At 40.5% G+C, this 22,434-nt stretch overlaps 1 protein-coding gene across 1 annotated transcript; it reads right to left on the reverse strand.

Moving 5' to 3' along the window:
- Positions 1–16,820: 16,820 nt before the first annotated feature.
- Positions 16,821–17,510, reverse strand: TPD52L3 (TPD52 like 3). The gene has a single exon (XM_004331541.1). It carries the CDS (start codon positions 17,508–17,510, stop codon positions 16,821–16,823), a length of 690 nt encoding a protein of 229 aa, XP_004331589.1.
- Between the last annotated feature and the right edge of the window lie 4,924 nt (positions 17,511–22,434).

A 22,434-nucleotide genomic window follows, 5' to 3' on the forward strand; every position in this document is an offset into this window, starting at 1 on the left:
AGCCTGTTTTGTCTCTTGCTATTTTCAAATCATGTTTTTTTTTTTCCCAGAAAAAAACTTGCAATGTAGAAATATTTCCAGGTACTAGAAGTTAAATGTCTTGTTTTGCTAAGGGCCCCCAAAAAGGATAAATATGATTTGGTGTCTAAGCTTGCACATAAACAGTGAGCTATAGCTCACTTAGCAATGGCATCTTTTCAGAGTTTACTAGACTTTCAGCTTCAGTAAGAAGACTGCATGAGTCATTTTCTCCACTTTCCCCCAATTCCACCCCCCAATAATTATACTAAAGTGGCTAAAGTACAGTTTAATAATCTGAATTTAGGTAAACTTAATTTTCTGAGCTTACTTTTATCCAATTTGCTTTAGTAGTTTTCATGATCAAAATGCCCAAAGAAGCTAAAATTATACCTCCTTCCGACTTTTACTCGTTCTCTTATATTTTACTTGTTCTCTTGTATTTCTTTATCTCTAGAATGATCAGGAGGCAATATAAGAAGGCTCTCAAGCAAAAAAGACACACAGTCTTTCCTTGTCTGATGAAGCCAACAGTCCCAAAACACATTAATATATCTTCCTCTCTCATTTGAGAGTTGCACAGGCAGTCCCCCTGTTGGAATGCCAGAATTCCAGTGGTTTGTTTGTAGAAGTGAGTTATGTGGAACTCAGAATGCATTCTCCATAGAAACCATGTTGTACATGGTGGTTAGCTATATTTAACCTATAATGCTTTGAAGTGGAGTTCCAACAGAACTATAAGACGTGGCCATTCAACAAGCAGTATTTTTACAGCGAAATATGTTCAGGGGTCCAACTAAGCATGCCAGGAATGGAGCATCTTCCCTCCTTCCCATCCCCCATTTCTGAGCCTCTGTTGCCTAGGGCAGTGAATCTCCCTAAGAGATGATTGGGAGGAGGGTAATGAGGTGTGGAGCTGGAGGCTTTCAGAGTCTGGGGACCAGAGAATGATGTGAGAAGCTGAGAATTTTCCCTTGCTTAGCTTCAGAGTAGCTCCTGACACAATTTTCTTTTACTTTCTTTTTTTAAAAAAATTTTATTTTATATTGGAGTATAGTTGATTAACAATGTTGTGTTAGTTTCAGGTGTACAGCAAAGTGATTCAGTTATACACATACGTGTATCTATTCTTTTTCGAATTCTTTTCCCATTTAGTTTATTACAGAATATTTAGCAGAGTTCCCTATGCTGTACAGTAGGTCCTTGCTGGTTATCTATTTTTTTTAACCTTTTATTTTATATTGGAGTATAGCCAAATAACAATGCTGTGATAGTTTCAGGTGCACAGCAAAGTGACTCAGCCTTACATATACATGTATCCATTCTCCCCCAGACTCCCCTCCCATTGAGGCTGCCACATAACATTGAGCAGAGTTCCCTGTGCTATACAGTAGGTCCTTGTTGGTTATCCTTTTTAAATATAGCAGTGTGTACATGTCAGTCCCGAACTCCCTAACTATCCCTTCCCTCCACCCTTCCGCTCCTGGTAACCATAAGTTCATTCTCTAAGTCTGTGAGTCTATTTCTGTTTTGTAAATACATTCATTTGTATCATTTCCTTTTAGATTCCGCATATAAGCTATATCATACGATATTTCTCTTCCTCTGTCTCACTTCACTCAGTATGACAATTTCTAGGTCCATCCATGTTGCTGCAAATGGCATTATTTCATTCTTTTTAATGGCTGAGTAAATTCCGTTGTATATATATATCACATCTTCTTTATCCATTCCTCTGTTGATGGATGTTTAGGTTGCTTCCAAGTCTTGGCTATTGTAGACAGCACTGCAGTGAACATTGGGGTGCATGTGTCTTTTCAAACCATCATTTTCTCCGGATATATGTCCAGGAGTGGGATTGCTGGATCATATGGCACTCTATTTTTAGTTTTTTGAGGAACCTCCATACTGTTCTCCATAGTGGTTGTACCAATTTACCTTCCCAACAACAGTGTAGGAGAGTTCCCCTTTCTCCACACCCTTTCCAGCATTTATTGTTTGTAGACTTTTTGATGATAGCCATTCTGACTAGTGTGAGGTCATTGTAGTTTGATTAGTATTTCTCTAATAATGTGATGTCAATGCGAGCATCCTTTCATGTGCCTCTTGGCCATCTGTTGGTCTTCCTTGGAAAAATGTCTAGGTCTTCTGCCCATTTTTTTGGTTGGGTTATTTGTTTTTTTGATATTGAGCTGCATGAGTTATTTGTATATTTTGGAGATTAATCCCTTGTAGGTTGCATCATTTGCAAATATTTTCTCCCATTTTGAGATTTGTCTTTTCGTTTTGTTTGTGGTTTCCTTTGCTGTGAAAAAGCTTTTGAGCTTAATTAGGTCCCATTTGTTTATTTTTGTTTTTATTTCCATTACTCTGGGAGATGGATTGAAAAAGATATTGCTGTGATTTATGTCAAAGAGTGTTCTTCCTATGTTTTCCTCTAAGAGTTTTATAGTATCAGGTCTTACATTTAGGTCAAAATGGATTAAACATTTTGTGGGGTTTTTTGTGTATGATGTTAAAGAATGTTCTAATTTCATTTTTTTACATGTAGCTATCCAGTTTTCCCAACACCATTTATTGAAGAGACTGTCTTTTCTCCATTGTATGTTCTTGCCCCCTTTGTCATAGATTAATTGACCATAGGTGTGTGGGTTTATTTCTGGGCTTTCTATCCTGTTCCATTGATCTATATTTCTGTTTTTGTGCCAGTATGATACTGTTTTGATGACTGTAGCTTTGTAATATAGTCTGAAGTCAGGGGAGCCTGATTCCTCCAGCTCCATTTTTCTTTCTCAAAATTGCTGTGGCTATTTGAGGTCTTTTGTGTCTCCATACAAATTTTAAGGTTTTTTTTTTCTAGTTTTGTGAAAAATGCCACTTGATAGGGATTGCATTGAATCTGTAGATTGCCTTGGGTGGTATAGTCATTTTGACAATATTCATTCTTCCAATCCAAGAACATGGTATATCTTTCCATCTGTTTGTGTCATCTTCAGTTTCTTTCATCAGTGTCTCTTAGTTTTTGGAGTACAGGTATTTGCCTTCTTAGGTAGGTTTATTCCTAGGTATTTTTTTCTTTTTGATGCAATGGTGAATGGGATTGTTTCTTGAATTTTTCTTTCTGATCTTTCCTTGTTAGTGTATAGAAATTCAACAGATTTCTGTGTATTAATTTTGTAACTTGCAACTTTACCGAATTCATTGATGAGATCTAGTAGATTTCTGGTAGCATCTTTAGGATTTTCTATGTATAGTATCATGTCATCTGCAAACAGTGATGGTTTGACTTCTTTTCCAATTTGGATTCCTTTTTTTTCTCTTGCTTCTCTGATTGCTGTAGCTAGGAATTCCAAAACTATGTTGAATAAAAGTGGTGAGAATGGACACCCTTGTCTTGTTCCTGATCTTAGAGGAAATGCTTTCAGCTTTTCACCATTGAGTATGATGTTAGCTGTAGGTTTTTCATAAATGGGTTTTATTATGTTGAGGTATGTTCCCTCTATGCGCACTTCCTGGAGAGTTTTGTTTGTTTGTTTGTTTTTTGCGTTACACGGGCCTCTCACTGTTGTGGCTTCTCCCATTGTGGAGCACAGACTCTGGACGTGCAGACTCAGCGGCCATGGCTCACGGGCCCAGCCGCTCTGCGGCATGTGGGATCTTCCCGGACTGGGGCATGAACCCATGTCCCCTGCATCGGCAGGTGGACTCTCAACCACTGCGCCACCAGGGAAGTCCCCTGGAGAGTTTTTAATCATAAATGGGTGTTGAATTTTGTTAAAAGCTTTTTCTGCATCTATTGAGATGATCATATTTTATTCTTCAATTTGTTGATGTGGTGTATCACACTGACTGATTTGCAGATATTGAAAAAACCTTGAGTCCCTGGTATCAATCCCACTTGATCATAGTGTATGATCCTTTTAATATATTGTCGGATTTGGTTTGCTGGCATTTTGTTGAGGATTTTTGTGTCTATGTTCCTCAGTGTTATTGGCCTGTATTTTTTGTTTTTTTGTGGTATCTTTATCTGGTTTTGCTGTCAGGGTGATGGTGGCCTCACAGAATGAGTTTGGGAGTGTTCCTTCCACTGCCATGTTTTGGAATAGTTTCAGAAGGATAGGTGTTAACTCTTCTCTAAATATTTGATAAAATTTGCCTTTGAAGCCATCTGGTCCTGGACTTTTTTTTTTGGCTGTGTTGGGTCTTCATTGCTGTGTGCGGGCTTTCTCTAGTTGCGGCGAGCGGGGGCTACTCTTTGTTGCAGTGCGTGGGCTTCTCATTGTGGTAGCTTCTCTTGTTGCAAATCACATTCTCTAGGTGCACGGGCTTCAGTAGTTGCAGCATGTGGACTCAGTAGTTGCGACACATGGGCCCTGGAGTGTGCAGGCTGCAGTAGTTGCGGCGTGTAGGCTCTAGGGCACGTGTTCTTCAGTAGTTGTGGTGCGTGGGCTCAGTAGTTGTGGCTTGCAGGCTCTAGAGCACAAGCTCGGTAGTTGTGATGCACGGGCCTGGCTGCTCCACGGCATATGGGATCCTGCCGGACCAGGGATTGAACCTGTGTCCTCTGCATTGGCAGGTGGACTCTCAACCACTGTGCCACCAGGGAATTCCCTGGTCCTGAACTTTTGTTTGTTGGGAGTTTTAAAATCACAGTTTCAATTTCAGTACTTGTGAATGGTCTGTTCATAATTTCTATTTCTTCCTGGTTCAGTCTTGGGAGAATGTACCTTTCTAAGAATTTGTCCATTTCTTCAGGTTGTCCCTTTTATTGGCATATAGTTACTTGTAGTAGTCTCTTATGATCCTTTATAAATATTTCTATAGTGTCCGTTGTAACTTCTCCTTTTTTATTTCTAATTTTATTGATTTGAGTCCTCTCCATTTTTTTCTTGATGAGTATGGCTAAAGGTTTATCAATTTTGTTTATCTTTTCAAAGAACCAGATTTTAGTTTCATTGATCTTTTCTATTGTTTTCTTCATCTCTATTTTATTTATTTCTGCTCTGATCCTTATGATTTCTTTCCTTCTACTAACTTTGGGTTTTCTTTGTTCTTCTTTCTCTAGTTGCTTTAGGTGTAAGGTTAGGTTCTTTATATGAGAATTTTTCTTGTTTCCTGAGGTCAGATTGTATTGCTATACTGCTACTTCCCTCTTAGAACTGCATTTGCTGCATTCCATAGGTTTTGGATCATCATGCTTTCATTTTCATTTGTCTCTAGGTATTTTTTGATTTTCTCTTTGATTACTTCAGTGATCCATTGGTTTTTTAGTAGCATATTGTTTAGCCTCCACATGTTTGTGTTTTTTAGTTTTTTTTCTTGTAGTTGATTTCTAATCTCATAATGTTGTAGTCAGAAAAGATGCATGATATGATTTCAGTTTTCTTAAATATTCTGAGCCTCATTTTGTGGCCCAGCTCAATCCTGGAAAATGTTCTATGTGCACTGAGAAGAATGTATATTCTGCTCCTTTTGGATGGAATGCTCTATAAATATCAATTAAGTACATCTGATCTAATGTGTCATTTAAGGCCTGTGTTTCCTTATTGATTTTCTGTCTGGATGATCTGTTCATTGATGAAAGTGGGGTGTTAAAGTCCCCCACTATTACTGTGTTACTGTTAATTTCTCCTTTTATGGCTGTTAGTATTTGCCTTATATATTGAGTTGCTCCTATGTTAGGTCCATGTATATTTACAACTGTTGTACCTTCTTCTTGGGTTGATCACTTCATCATTAGGTAGTGTCCTTTCTTGTCTCTTGTAACAATCTTTAGTTTAAAATCTATTTTGTCTCATATGAGTATTACTACTCCAGCTTTCTTTTGATTTCTATTTGCATGGAATAACTTTTTCCATCCCCTCACTTTCAGTCTGTAAGTATCTCTAGATCTGAAATGACGCTCTTGTAGGCGGCATATAAACAGGTCTTGTTTTTGTATCCATTCAGCCAGTCTATATCTTTTGGTTGGAGCATTTAATCCATTTACATTTAAGGTAATTATTGATATGTATATTCTTATTGCCACTTTGTTAACTGTTTTGGATTTGTTTTTGTAGGTGTTATTTCTTCCCTTCCTCTTTTGTTCTCTTCTCTTGTGGTTTGGTGACCATATTTAGTGTTATGTTCAGATTCCTTTTTCTATTTTGTGTGTATATATATTATAGATTTTTGATTTGTGGTTACCATGAGGTTTTGATATAGCAGTCTATATATAGATAAGATTGTTTTAAGTTGTTAGTCTTTTAATTTCAAATGCATTTCCAATATCTTGCATTTGTACTCTCCTCATGATTGCTGTTTTCTTTTTTCTTCTTTAAACATCTTTATTGGAGTATAATTGCTCCACAATGGTGTGTTAGCTTCTGCTTTATAACAAAGTGAATCAGCTATACATATACACACATCCCCATATCTCCTTCCTCTTGGGTCTCCCTCCCACCCTCCCCATCCCACCCCTCTAGGTGGTCACAAAGCACTGAGCTGATCTCCCTGTGCTATGCAGCTGCTTCCCACTAGCTTTGTATTTTACAGTTTGTAGTGTATATATGTCCATGCCACTCTCTCACTTCGTCCCAGCTTACCCTTCCCCCTACCCGTATCCTCAAGTCCATTCTCTATGTCTGTGTCTTTATTCCTGTCCTGCCCCTAGGTTCTGAAGAACCCTTTTTTTTTTTTTTTTAGTATCCATATATATGTGTTAGCATGTGGTATTTGTTTTTCTCTTTCTGACTTACTTCACTCTGTATGACAGACTCTAGGTCCATGCACCTCATTACAAATAACTCAATTTAATTTCTTTTAATGGCTGAGTAATATTCCATTGTATGCATGTACCACATCTTCTTTATCCATTCATCTGTCGATGGACACTTAGGTTTCTTCCATGTCCTGGCTATTGTAAATACAGCTATGATTGCTGGTTTTGATATCATATTTGTGTGTGGATGATTTCCTACCTCTACTGTATGTTTGCCTTTACCAGTGAGCTTTCCATTTGTCATCTTCTTGTTGCTAGTTGTGGCCTTTTCTTTTCAGCCTAGAGAAGTTCCTTTAGTATTTGTCACAAAGCTGGTCTTGTGGTGCTGAATTCACCTAGCTTTTGCTTGTCTGTAATGCTTTTGATTTCTCTGTCAAATCTGAATGAGAGCCTTGCTGGGTAGAGTATTCTTTGTTGTAGGTTCTTCCCTTTCACCATTTTAAATATATTGTGCCACTCGCTTCTGGCCTGCAGAGTTTTTGTTGAGAAATCAGCTGATAATCTTATGGGAGTTCCCTTGTACATTATTTGTTGCCTTTCTCTTGTTGCTTTTTATTTTTTCTTTGTCTTTAATTTTTGTCAGTTTGATTACTGTGTGTCTCAGTGTGTTCCTCCTTAGGTGTATCCTGCCTGGGACTCTGTGCCTCCTGGATTTGAGTGACTATTTCCTTTCTCATGTTAGGGAAGTTTTCAGCTATTATCTCTTCAAATATTTTCTCAGGTCCTTTCTCTCTATATATTCTCCTTCTGGGACCTCTATAATGCGAATGTTGGTGTGTTTAGTGTTGTCCTAGAGGTCACTCAGACTGTCTTTCTTCTCTTTTTTAAAAAATTTGAATCTCTTTTTTAAAAATTAATTAATTAATTTATATCTTATTTTTGGCTGTGTTTGGTCTTTGTTGTTGTGTGCGGGCTTTCTCTAGTTGCGGTGAGTGGGGGCTACTCTTTGTTGCAGTGTGCAGGCTTCTCATTGCGGTGGCTTCTCTTGCTCTGGAGCACGTGCTCTAGGTGCATGGGCTTCAGTAGTTGTGGCACTTGAGCTCAGTAATTGTGGCTTGTGGGCTCTAGATTGCAGGCTCAGTAGTTGTGGTGCACGGGCTTAGTTGCTCCACAGCGTGTGGGATCTTCCTGGACCAGGGCTCGAACCTGTATCCCCTGCATTGGCAGGCATATTCTTAATCATTGCACCACCCAGGGAAGTCCCTATTTATTTTCATTCATTTTCTTTGTTCTGTTCCATGGCAGTCATTTCCACCATTCTGTCTTCTGGCTCACTTGTCTGTTCTTCTGCCTCACTAATTCTGCTATTGATTACTTTTAGCGAATTTTTCATTTCAGTTATTGTACTGTTCATCTCTGTTTGTTCTTTAGTTCTTCTAGGTCTTTGTTAAACATTTCTTGTAACTTCTTAATTTGTGCCTCCATTCTTTTTCTGAGATCTTGGAACATCTTTACTATCATTACTCTGAATTCTTTTTCAGGTAGATTGCCTATCTCCACTTCACTTAGTTGTTTTTCTGGGCTTTTATCTTGTTCCTTAATCTGGGACATATTCCTCTGCCATCTTGTTTTGTCTAACTTTCTGTGATTGCAGTTTCCATTCCATGGGTTGCAGGGTTGTAGTTCTTGCTTCTGCTGTTTGCCCCTGTCTCATTTTGGCTTCTTCTTTGTCTTTGGTTGTAGGATACCTTTTTTGGTAGGTTCCAGCGTTTTTTTGTCAATGGTTGATCAGCAGTTAGTTGTGATTTTGGTGTTTTCTTAAGAGGCGGTGAGGTCACATCCTTCTATTCCACCATCTTGTCTCCGCCCCCAGGTATTTACAATACAAACCAAAACAGACTTGTTCTGACTGCTCGATGTCTCCATGGCAACAACCACCACAGCCGCTTGGCCCAAAGAACTCAGCAAGGCGCTTGCTCCTCCTCTGTTCCCACAACCACCACCACCTCGGAACAACGTGCCACACTCCCAGCCCACAGCACCCCAGCTGACCAGCGATACCTACCCAAGGCTCCTAGGTGCAGGTGGCCCTCAAATCCCACCATGCCTGCACTCCCTCCACCCCCTCAGTCCTCGGCATGTGTGACCTTCCTTTTTTTCTTTCTTTTCATCCACTGATCCCAATTATTGATCCTCTTCCTTCTCCCTCTACTGCCACAAACAACCTCTTCCTTCAGAGAAGGATATCTCTCTTCTCACTTTGGATCAGAACAAGGAGTCCCCTGTACTTGCCTGGTCCTGAAGTGAATACACAGAATACATGGAGTCAGATATTCTATGACATTAACAAAAAAATTTTCCCCCGACCTTCTTCTCAGTGTTGCAAGTAGGTTCTATAGGTTAAGGTCAAAACCCTAGTTAATGGTAAGTCTTTTTCTACATAAGGAACTGGTGCAAGGTTTATCCATATTTCAGTGGGAGTCATAGATTTAGGCTTTAATGATAAATATTTCATCACTAGATGTGACTGATGGAAGTTTAGGGATGAAGAGCATGACTGTGGGGTTTGTGTAGCACAAAATAGGGTAAAATGACAGTGTGAGTAGCACCCCCTAGTGTTGAGAAGAAGCTGTAAGTAGAGGGGAGGTGGCTGGGAGAAGGGGAGTGTCGCAGAGTTTGTCTTTATTGCTTTGCTCTCAATCCACTCATGCAGGAGTAGGATCCCGAGATCCTGGGTTCAACTGTTAAGAGACTTCTGAATAAAGTGCTTAAATTAATTCAAGAGGCAGCATCCAGGGATGAAAACAAAACTAAGATGCCATCAAAAAAGACCGAGGAGAGAGGTGAAATCCAAGTGGCCAGCAATGAAAGATAGACAGTGGAGGAAACTAGGATGAAGCAAGGGACCCCTGGTGGACCCTGGAGAGACTCCTAGCTGCTACCTGGGGGAACACTATAAGCATTTCCTTTTCTAGGACTCTCAAGCTTTATAAGGGAAGGAAACTTTTTTTTTTTTTTTGTGGTACGCGGGCCTCTCACTGCTGTGGCCTCTCCCGTTGTGGAGCACAGGCTCCTGACGCGCAGGCTCAGCGGCCATGGCTCACGGGCCCAGCCACTCTGCGGCATGTGGGATCTTCCTGGACCGGAGCACGAACCTGCATCCCCTGCATCGGCAGATGGACTCTCAACCACTGCGCCACCAGGGAAGCCCAGGGAAGGAAACTTTTGAAGGCACTGAGTAAACTTGCATATCATTCCTCAGATCACCACCAATTCTGCCTGAGCTAAGGACAAGAGTGGTAAAATAAGAGTGAGAAGCCTTTGAATGCAGGTATCTGAACAGGTGAAATAATCAGAAGTAAAAGCCACAAGCCTTAACAACCAGGTATAGGGCAGAGTTAGTCACTGGCTGCCTAGATACCCTTAAGTTTTTAATGACTTCAGACATCTCCTTGGTTTGGACCTAGTTTGATTTTCTGACTCTGGTTACTCTGATTGTTTGTTGAAGTTGATATTTGCCAATCATGCTGACCCAATTCTACATACAGACCAGGTTTCACTTATTGTCCCAACCCTGACTCCATTCTGTCCTATAGAGTTTGGTGGGATATGAGGAGGACCAAGCCAGTCAGCTCCTGGACTTTCTTCCCTCCTTTCATTTATCTGTTGAACACTTACTATGTGTCAGACACTGCATTAGATGCTGGGGATATACTAGTGAACAAAACTGACAAAAATCTCTGCACTTATAGAATTTACATTCTAGTTGAAGAGGCAGACAGTAAACAAATTGCAAAAATGTAATCTGTGATATATGGTTCTAAACCCAGAAATGAGGAGATGGTGGTTAAAAGTGTACATAGGGTGGCCAAAAGGGGTGACTTTTGAGTAAAAATTTGAAGGAGATTATATTAGTCTGGTAGGGCTGTCATAAAAAAATACTACAGACTGGGGGGCTTTAATAGCAGACATTTGTTTTCTCATAGTTCTGGAGGCTGGAAGTCCAACAGCAAGGTGCTGGTAGGGTTGATTTCTGGTGAGACTTCTCTTCCTAGTTTGCATGTGGCTCTGCACTTACTAGCTGTGTATTTTTTGGAAAGTTACTTTACTTCTTTGAGTCTTGGTTTCCTAATCTGTAAAACTGGAATAATAAAGAATCTACCTCAAAGAGCTATAGTAAGGATTAAATGAATTAAAGCCTGAAATGTGTTAGAATAGTTTCTGGTCCATAGTAAGTAGCAGATAAATGTTAGCTCTTATTATTATAAATGTTTGCCTTCCTGGAAATTATATACATTACCAACTAGCCAATCTTTGGTAACTCCAAATGTGTGGGTTGCTTGTCTCCTCTCCTGTAAGGTTCAGATGGGCTTATCAGGCTTTCACAGACAGCAGCGTAGAGTCACAAATCAAAGGGCAAACTAAGTCCATTAGGAAAAGATAAGAGCCATTTGATGGGAACACTTGATTTGAATAAAAAATTCACAGGGCCCGAGGTAGGTTCAAAGTTTGGGGTGTAGAGAACCAAAGGTTTGGAGTCAGACAGAGGCAGGGCAGAGTACAGAGGAAGAAGGAGAGTTCAGTGTGACAGCAGGCCAGAAAGAAATGAGATGGTGTTCAGTATGGCTGCTGCAACGCCTCACCCCACTCCCCTAAACTCCCCACCCAACCCACTCAGGAAAGCTTCATGAAAGGCCCTGACCAGGGTCTAGGATAATTTTGCAGTGGGAGGCTGATTCCCACTACCATTTTTCTAGCTCCATAAAATCTCCATGGTATTAAGTACCATGGGAGAGGGAGCCAAGGTGCCAACCAGCAGGTGTCTAATATTTCTGTTTTGGGGACTGGGAGATAATATGTAAAAGTGGGTAAAGGTCTAGATGGACTAGGCTCAGCAAGGACCAAGGGAAGGCAGGATGAATATGCAGAGATGGGAATAATTAGATATCAGCTTCCATAGGGTGGATAAAGATTTTGAATATGCTAAGGAAGACATGTGTTTCATCTGTCTTGGAGCAGATGTTTCATCTCCAGTACAGCCTCAATCCAATAGTCATTGGTGCCTTTGAAGGTATTTTATACACCTCCATTGGTAGTCTCTGGCTTTTCTAGGTACCAACCACTAGGGTGTTACTAATAATCAGGAATTTTGGGGTAAATAACAGTCTGGAAGCTATAAGAGTTATGGAATGGTATATGTTGGGTAATGAAGCAATGCTGTGAATTATTATATGAGATTTTTGTGGTGATAAGGAACATTGACCAGCCAAATTGTCTGTAAGAAGTGTTTACAGGCTGGCATGGAGGCATAGTGCCTTTTGCTTGTGTTTGTGGAGATCGAGGGACCATTTTGTAGGGCAGCTTCCTGTTGCTTGCTTTTCTGTATAATAAAAAAGTTGGGTGGTCTTTGTCCCTGATTCCTTGTAAGGAGACTCTAAATCCTTGGAATTCCCTGAGTGATAAGAGTGTCTTTGTTATTCATGGTAGGTCCCTGGATAGTTTCAGGATGGGGGCTGGCAGTGCTGGAAAGACCCAACCATGTGATTAAGGTTTGGGGATTTGAGTCACTTTATATTAACCTGACCTCCCAACCTCTGGAGAAGGCAGCTGGAGACTGAGTTCAATCATTTGGCCAATAATTCAATCAATCATACCTATGTAATGAAACCCCAATAAAAACTCTGGACACCTGAATCTGGACACCTGAGCTTGCTAGTCTGGTAATCATACATTGATGTGCTGGCAGCATGATGCATCCTGAGGACATGGAAGTTTCAGGTTTCCTCTGAGATCTCATTCTTTGTGCTTCTTCATTTGGTCAATCTTGATTTGTATCCTTTATAATAAAACTGTAATCATAAGTACAGGGCTTTCCTGAGTTCTGTGAGTCATTCCAGTGAATTATGGTGTCTGAAGGAGTAGTAAGAACCCTGAAGGTTTGTAGCTAGTTGGTTGGAAGTGTGGGTGGCCTCAGTTACAATACAAGTTTCTAAGTCAATATTAGGATATTTGAAGCCATACCATGAAGTTAAAACATGAAAAATCTATATCTATATGACTGTAGAGACCAGTTTCAACCCAACTGAGACTTTTAATCTCTTAGTTATAATGTTCTAGAAAGAAAGTTTGGCTTAGCCAAGTCTATGAATTATTCCTCTAACTTAGGTAACATTTTTTTCTCCAATTAACTGCAAGTTTTAATGCCATGGGTCTGAGGCAAGGTAGCCAGGATTGGGGTAGAGATGACCCAAACCTTCAGCTTCCAGGTGGTCATTTATTTGGGTGATAGTATAGATAAACAGGGAAGGAACTTTTAAATTACCTGGTGAACTCTCAGGAATTTGTCAGACATTTCTGACTGTTTTAGGGACTTGCTTAGTAATTTCTGAGAGATGACCAAGTGCCATGGTAGTGTCTCATAGTAGCTGGCCAAGGTGCATCATTTTGAAGGCATTCTTCCACTTTTCACTTGCCTTATGTGAATGAGGCTCTAGGCACTGGAAGTCGTGGCATCATCAAGCCTCCTATCAATAGATCTGGTCAGAAGGAGTGGGACATGGTCTCAGATGGTAACTGCGGCCCCAGTAATTTTGATAGAGGGGCACTCATCAATTTTCTTACATTGGAATTCATGGACAAGAACTGAAATTCCATGGCCCAGGTGCGACTGACCTCATTCCTTAGCAGAAGCAACAAATGGCATCATTGTGCCCTTGATGGGTAAGGCCATCAAGCACATTGCCTAGCACTATCAGAAGACCTACACAGTTCTGGATCACTGCTCAGCTCTCTGCAGTCCATGCAATTCATGAGAGTAGGTATGTGATATATTTTCTCTCAAATCTGAAGGTTAGAATAAAGTAGTTTCCAGAAGTGCAGGTGAATTTCTCTGGGAGTGATGCTTGCAGTATGCTGGGGTATGTATGATGCTAACGAACAAGGGCTTGGTACTCTACTCGCATTCTTGCCAGCTGCGTGGAGAGTGTCATCTGTGGGAGTTGGAACTTTCAACCTTGTCTCTACCTTCCACTCCAGCCCCTTCACTCATATGAGCAATGGAAGACCAAGAAAACTGAGAGCCTCAGGGAATTTTGTTCCAACATTACTCCCAACCAGTGGTTCTCAGGGGTTGAGCCAGATGGGGCATTTTTGAAGGTTCACATATTCTGAGAACTATTGGAAATTGCATCCTGAAGTGGCCTAGTTAAAATAAAATAGACTGAGGCTAGGCTACAAAATCCAAATAGGGCTAGATGAGCAGAAGTGATCAAATTATAAAGGTGAACAGGCTAGGGAATGAGGGTCAGCAATGCATGCGAAGGGTAGAAGCAAGTGGAAGAAAGAAAATCTGGAGGAAACCTTTGACCCAAAGTCCACATGCTCATGAAGGCATTTTATTTGGTATCCATGGCTGTTGATGCAGGTATGCTGGAATCCAATAGAAGAGCCAAAGCAAAATGAATGTGCAGCTCCAGCATTGTCAGTATCAAGTCTTTTCAATTTTACATCTTTATCTACTTGCAAATCTGTCCTTCCCTCTCTCCTGTGCAGTTGCTTTCTAAGTTTTGGAGACTCTATCTCTTCAATACTTCTCAATCTACGTCTATGGTGACTAGAATGATACATCTAAAACATGAATTTGATTTAAGTACCTTCAAAGCCTCCTCATTTCCTACAGAATTAAATACTAATGTCAGATAGCATATAAAGAAGACTATTTATGATCTTGCCCCTGCTTATTTCTCCATCCTCGTCTCTCACCACTTCCCCTCTCTCTCTAGCCACAATGACTTATTGATATTTCCTGGAACATGCCATTCTATTACATTCCTTCATGACTTAGTTCCTCTGTATATTGTCTGGAATGTTCTACTCTTGTATGTCTGGCAAATTCCTACTAGTTCTCTAAGACTTTATGCCTCTCTGAATTCTTTTCTGACTACCAAGGCATAGTTGAACACCCATTCTTTACAGATGTCTTCTATTTTAGCACCTACTGCAATGAGTTGTAATGATTGAAAATCTGTTTCTAGAGAGCATGGGCCATGTCTAATTGATTTCTGTGGTTTCAGAGCCTGGCACAGTGCCTGACACATAGTAGGATCTCAAATTATCTCTGAATGGGGAAGTGAAATGCTTTAAAAGCAGGAGAAACTTGTCAACAAGTTCATGTTGTTGATAATCTCTTGGATTCAAGGTTTGATGTCTGAAGTATGTGATATTGATTCCTTCATTAATTCAACAAGTGTTTATTGAACATCTACTGTAAGCCAGGCATGGGAATACAATGATAAACAAAAATAGTTGTGTTCTTCACTGCTCTCAGGGGGTTGAGGATTTATTGGGGGAAACTGTTAGAGCATTTGTTTGAATTACTACATAAAATAGAACATATTCTGGGTTTGTCTCATCATATCAGCTGGAGATTTTCTCTAACACAAGGCTTTCTGCAATATGGAGTCAAAGCCTTTGCCTGTTGGGCTACTTTGGCTTCATGAATGATGCAAGTTTCTCTCTAGTTCTTCAGCACATAAAACTACAACAAATTAAAACACAACATGTAAAATAGTTGAACATCTTATTTTAATCCAAGCAAAACGTTGTCCTCAGAAATATGTGGACTTTACATCAATGACTTTATAGTTTACCAAGTGCTTTTGCATTTATAGTGGTATTTGGTTTTGCTTGTAGGAAAACCAAAGGAATATAGGGGGAGCGTTCAAAAATCAACAAAACAGGATCACTTTCTTAGGCTGTAGGGACTATCTTTAGACAGTGAGACATTATCAATATATATACTCAAGAAAATAAAGATTCTAGTCCCCCTGCTAAAAGCCAATATAAGACACAAACTTTTAACCTGCATGTTACTGGAGGAATGAAAGAAGCTGCCAGGTCCTGGCATGTTGAAAATAGAAAAAAACAAAAACCCAAAAAATCCAAAACATAGCTCCTGTGAAAATCAGATATGAGAAAGTTCAAACAAACCCAAACCAGGTTACTGTTCCTACAGGCTCCTACTATCTTGATATCCCCTGAGGGTTGGGTTCTGTTTCCTTCTCCGTTGGGGTTAGCTATAAACAAGGATAAACTTGGAGTCAAGGTGACCAGTGATGTACAGTCAGTTAGGTCCGTTCAAAGGCATACTGGCCAGAATTGCAGGGGATAGACATTCTGTTTTAAATGTCACTTAAGACAGGGGTTTATCTTTCTTGAATTTGGCTATCCTATTTTCCCTTCAGTCCCCCAGCTGAAGGTGATAACTAACTAGGAATTGCCGCAGAACGGAGAAGCAATTTTCTTTCTTTTAGGTAGCATGCTGCTGTGGCAGAGACACATGGCCCCAAGGATTCAATTATAAAACTCTCATTTTGATGTATAAAAAGATTACAAACAAAGCACAGGGCAAAATAAAGTTGCAATTACAGCTTGAGTCCAAAGTAGTTGACAATCTCCTAAATTGAAGCTAAAGTTATTTTGCTTAATTAGGAGTCAAAAAAATCATTTCATAAAAGTCATAGTATTATGTACCAGTTAGTCTATTAATATTTTTCCCTCTTTCTGAGGGTCTCAGAGAAAAACAACATTTTTCTTGATCATCTTTTTAAGATAAAAATCGTAGGCCAGGTAGAGCTTTCAAGCTTCTTTCTAGGATTTAGGAAAGAAAGGAAGGAAATGGGGAGAGGATAAAATTGCAGATTATTTCATACCTTTTACCAGTTCTAAATAGAAACTTACTTTGGCCTTTTGATGCACTGGTTTTTCCAAAAAAGGAGTTTTGGCTTTGGCCTAAAATCCCTCTGGAACCATTGTCCTGTCTATTTAAATGCAACCCCAGGAAGGCTAGTATAGTGATACATTTCACATATAAACTTTAGTGTAAAATAACTTAGTGTACAAAACGTTGGATTCTTTATCTCAACAGCAGCAAATATGTATGTACAAATGGGAGCTACTTTTCTCAAAACCAGACTCTGTCCATTTCCTGAATTAACTTTACCATTGTTGTTTGGTTGTTGTTTTTGATGGGCAGAGGTGCAATTGGGATGAGGGAAGGGAGTTCTTGCACTGGTCAAGTGGCCAGGCAAATTTACCAAGGAGCTCACTCTGGCTCCAGAAAGGGGAGTAGGTCATCCCTACTTCCCGGAACTGGATCACTCCCACTCCCTGAAACTGGGAGCAGATCATCCCCACTCCCCACTGAAGAAGGAAGGCAGTCACTGCCTAGCTCTCTGCCACCTGCGACTCTGGACTTGATTGTTCCCTTAAGACCTTCAAAGGATCTGAATGTGGCCGATTTCTTCATGTCTCCAAGCTTCCTGCAGATGGCAGAGCCCATGGTGGACAGGGCAGCTGACGTCTTTTGTTTCATGTAGGCTTTGGAGACCTGAGCATCGTGCCAGCTCTTGGACAGATTCTGCCTCAGCCCCACCAAGGCCGTCAGGTACAACTTCCTCTTGAGCTCCATGCAGCATCTCTCTTTGGCTGCCAGCGCACAACGTAGGGTTACGATTTCTGCCTCCAATTTACCAAGCTCAGATTTGAGCCCCTTTTTCTCTGCCTCTGTGAGATCCTCTGGTTTGGCAGTCTGGTGGGATTCATACGTGGCCGCAGAGGTCTCTATCATGGCGCCTGGCATAGACTGAGAAAGAAGTTCTTCATGAAGGGAGTCCAGGTCCAATTCTTGGTAGAGATAGTCGAACTTATGGCCAGAGGAAAGGTAGTCTTGGCCAGCAGAGTCGAAGTCTAGGCCTTCGGGGTCAGACTGTAGGGTGGGGTGGGACGGATCCATAACTTGGCCAGTGGAATGGACGCTGTGGCCAGTGGGTCAGTGTCCTGGCTGCAGAATAGATGCCTTGGTTTACCAGGTCCACTTCCGGGTGGGGTTGGGGGTGTGGCTGGGGGTTAGGGTAGGTTGGGTTGGGGTCGTGGAGGCGGAGGTGGGACTTCTGGCCCGAAGGGCTCGGAGGACAGAACTTGGACTCAGTCTGTGTACGTCCAATGCTCATAGTGGTTTAGAAATCACAACGTCCCTGTGAGGTAGGTGCTTCCACAGTTGTCAGGGAGGAGAAATATTTTCCCTCCTGCCTCAGAGGTGACTGGTCCTGCCCTTCAAACCAAGTCTGACTCCCCTTACGGACCTCTTTCCACCACAGCAGCCATTTTTAAAACCTTGAAAATCAGTTGAACTTTTTGTGCTAACAGAAATTTATGACAAAGCCTCATACATACAATAAATAAAAGCTGCCTCAAAGTGGGGAAGGGAGTCTAGGACTCCTGGTCTTGTACCCTCCCAATTTTCCCTTCCCAGGTTCCCAAAGGGGCCTGAGAAACTCCTGGCACCACTCATAAGGTGTATATGAAGGCCCCTCGAAACCCTTAAGTCCAACAGTGCTCCCATGGCATGAAGTATCAACAGTGCCAAAGGCTTGGGATAGTGGAACTTAGAAAGTGAGTTTGACCAGTCACAATTGTCTGTTATTTTGGGGAGGGAAAGGGAGGGAGAATGAGTAAATCTATAATAGTTGTGTCAAGTTTAAGCTTAAGAAAAGCAAACGCTACTGTACTATGAGAATTTAAGAGAGAAGAAATAAGATATATGCAAATAGACAGTGCATGGGTTTTCAATGTTGCAGTTGCATTTTCTTTCTTTTCCAAGCATCCCCTTACATTTCTGAAGGCATGTGTGTCCATATACATGGTTATCAGTTGTGGGAGGTGGTCTGCACAGAAAAGTAGTAGTAGTTGAACAGGCTCTGTCAGGATGCCGACGTACCATGTCCCCTACTTCTATTCAGAGCTGGTAATTTATACAGTGGAAAAATCAAGACTTCAACCCTGTAACGGCAGGTGGTCAGGTATCATTTAGCTCATTGCCTGGCTGCCCGTTACCAGGGAATGGCCTTGAGCAAGTCTTAGTTTCTAGTGGTTTTGTTGGATATTCTGGTAGTTCTTGCAAGCATGATCTTGTGGAACCTGATATGATCCTCAGCAAATTTCAGCTGTTTGCCATACTCATGTCTATGTAGCTATAATGAAACATCTAGCTGGGCATCCAAACCAACTTCAAACCTTTGGATTTATACTTAATAATCCTTTCACATAGCTCAGTAGTGTTTATTATTGTCTTACTTTGAAGTATGTGCCTCCTTGGATTAAAAAATGAGGATTGTCCTTGTTGGAAACATGAAGGCTATTGAGGGATTTGGCTGTGTGTATAAAGGCCTGAAAAGGGCAGTAAGGACTGCCTAGAAACTGTTTTGTTCCAGAGGCTGAACTCTTCCTCAGTCACCTGCAGAATCGCTAGTGGTTTCAGGAATGTTCTGACCCTGAACCAGTGCTCTTCTTTTAAAACTGAGGATGAAGGGTAAAGAAACTCCTGAATTACACGGAGCATACATTTGTCTATTCCAAGTTGAGATTCCAGATAACCAGATTTGAGCTTGCACTTGATTTTCCTTCTCTGAATTGTTTCAGCCACCAACCTCACTACCTATTTTCTTATTTCTATGTTTCCTCACCCTTCAGTTCAAAGTATGAAATCTTTTGTTAAGCTGTGATTCTTTTTGGTAGGGTAATGATTTCCCTCATAGCAAAATTTACCTGACCTATCTGAGCAACTTCGTTTCCATATCCCAAATCAAAACATGGCCTCTGAATATTGTCCATAAAAAGAAATGAAATTGAGTTATTTGTAGTGAGGTGGATGGACCTAGAGTCTGTCATACAGAGTAAAGTAAGTCAGAAAGAGAAAAACAAATACCATATGCTAACATGTATATATGGGATTAAAAAAAAAATGGTTCTGAAGAACCTAGGGTCAGGACAGGAATAAAGACGCAGATATAGAGAATGGACTTGAGGACATGGGGAGGGGGAAGGGTAAGCTGAGATGAAGTGAGAGTGTGGCATGGACATATATACACTACCAAATGTAAAATAACTAGCTAGTGGGAAGCAGCTGCATAGCATAGGGAGATCAGCTCAGTGCTTTGTGACCATCTAGAGGGGTGGGATAGGCAGGATGGGAGGGAGATGCAAGAGGGAGGAGATATGGGGATATATGTATATGTATAGTTGATTCACTTTGTTATAAAGCAGAAACTAACACACCATTGTAAAGCAATTGTACTCCAATAAAGATGTTTTAAAAAACCCAAAAAACAAAACAAACAAAGAAAAACATAGCCTCTGGAAAGGGGCCTCCTAGCTAGTAATATTCTGACCTCCTGAGTAGACCTGGAAAAATAAGTTACACAGTGGAACAGTCCATTTTATTAGGCTTATGCATAACCACATACAAAACAAGACATAGGTTTTGAAAACGTAGATCTATCAAATGAAATTTTACTTAATTTATAGTGAATCTAACCAACTGTTTGAATAAACTATCTTTTTAAGATGTAAAATACCAAACTATTGCCCCATGATTTTAGAACCTCAGCTCTCTAGATTAGACAATGAAATAATCAGTATTCCACAGAAAGGCTCACAAACCTGTTCATCTGAAACTGAAAGCTTTTTGATGCTATTTGTGTACTAAAAACAGCCAAAATATTTGATTCAGTAACCTCTGAAGAAAGAGATTGAAAATTATTTTTAATCCCACAATGGATTGCTATATTTTTTTCCCAAGGAAGACGTTATTGACCCATTTTTTTTAACATCTTTATTGGAGTATAATTGCTCCACAATGGTGTGTTAGTTTCTGCTTTATAACAAAGTGAATCAGTTATACATATACATATGTTCCCATATCTCTTCCCTCTTGCGTCTCCCTCCCTCCCACCCTCCCTATCCTACCCCTCTAGGTGGTCACAAACCACTGAGCTGATCTCCCTGTGTTATGCGGCTGCTTCCCACTAGCTATCTATTTTACGTTTGGTAGTATATATATGTCCATGCCACTCTCTCGCTTTGTCACAGCTTACCCTTCCCCCTCCCCATATCCTCAAGTCCATTCTTTAGTAGGTCTGTGTCTTTATTCCCATATTGACCCGTTTTTAGCAAAGAATAAACTTTGAATTATTTTTCTAGTAAGGATGATGGATTTATACCAATCCTTTGTAAATGTAAAGGTAAATGATACAACAAAATGGTTTTTTTCTCTTAATGTTTAGAAGCCTGTATGTTATGTTTTAGAAATAAATTATTGAAACTTGAATGTAAAAGCAAAGTCATACCACTCACCAGGTCTGGGTTGTTTGGGGATGGAAGGAGCGAGATTGTAGTAATTGATACTTGAGTCTAGAAATGATTAGGGACTTGTACCAGTGTCAGCAGTTTTAACCACTTGACTTCTTTTGTTATGGAACGTCAATGCAGAGCTTCCTGATTACATCAGCTCTTGTAAAATAATCCACATTCGTGGTTCAGATTGCTTCTAAAGAACTGACAACTCACCCTGTAGTCCGGTCATTTGCACTGCTAGATTTAACCATAGTGAGATCTGTAGGACTTTATTTCTATGATGACAGACCTACTACCATGAACATTTTGTTCATTTTAGCTGAAAAACAGGAAAAATGTTTAAATGTTTAATTGGGCCTGAAAATAAGGCATATAGTTGAAAACCTAATCCAGTAAGAATGTTTCAAGAGTAGGAGGAGAAAATTGGTAGTTAGGCTTTTCTTGTGGAAAGCCATAATATTATATTTGATTTCAGTTTGCAAGTTATTTTCATAACTGTCTCACATCATAGCCCAGCTCCATCTGTAATATATGCAGTGAGTCACCTTCCCCATAGATATTCTGCAGCATGAACTGGAATATTTGCTGCGGTTTACAGATGCACAGGTTATGGGTAACAGTCCTCACATTTCAGTAGTTGAGTTGGTCTTCATTTAGAACCATTTGGTGACATTTCCTTTTAGCAGCCCTTCTACATGAACTAATTAACTTAAAAAAATAGTGAGGTATATTATAGTGTAGGATTTTCTTCTATGAAGCCCAAACATACTATCAGGATATTAAATTGGAGCTTATTTTAAGTTGGAGAGTTATTCACTCTCTTTGGTGGTGTATTTAATTGTAGCGGGAATCCTTGGGGCAATCAAATTAAAATTCAAAATCTGGTTGAATCTGAAGAACTAATGTTCTCCTCTCCGCATTTGCATGAGATGATATGTATGGGATGAAGGGGCTTGTTAGGAGGAGTTTTACGTATGGATCCTCAGAGGTAGAAGAAGAGGAATGACAGGGGAGTGGAGGGGCGAAGAGAAGGGAAAAGAAAATGATCAAAAGATATAGGAACTTCCCTAGATTAAAAATGAAGGGCTTCCGTGGTGGCGCAGTGGTTGAGCGTCCGCCTGCCGATGCAGGGGACATGGGTTCGTGCCCCGGTCTGGGAAGATCCCACGTGCCGCGGAGCGGCTGTGCCCGTGAGCCATGGCCGCTGAGCCTGCGCGTCCGGAGCCTGTGCTCTGCAACGGGAGAGGCCACAGCAGTGAGAGGCCCGCGTACAAAAAAAAAAAAAAAAAAAAAAAAAAAATGAAGATTCTTCCTGTTGGAAACATGAAGGCTGTATATATAAAGACCTACAAAGGGTAGTAAGGGCTCTTTAAACACTACTTTGTTCCAGAGAATGGACTTTTCTTTTGATGCTTGCAGAAACACTAGTGGTTCCAAGAATTTTCTCAGACTCTTAACCAGAAACTGCCCTCATAATGCTGAAGATGAATGGCAAAGAAGCCCAAGAACTAAACTAAATAAAGGGC

Source organism: Tursiops truncatus, chromosome 6 (assembly GCF_011762595.2).
Source record: "Tursiops truncatus isolate mTurTru1 chromosome 6, mTurTru1.mat.Y, whole genome shotgun sequence".
Taxonomy (NCBI): domain Eukaryota; kingdom Metazoa; phylum Chordata; class Mammalia; order Artiodactyla; family Delphinidae; genus Tursiops; species Tursiops truncatus.

Excerpts from the sequence above, each read along its gene's own strand:
- TPD52L3 (XM_004331541.1), bottom strand. The coding sequence starts at position 17,510 with ATGGATCCGTCCCACCCCACCCTACAGTCTGACCCCGAAGGCCTAGAC.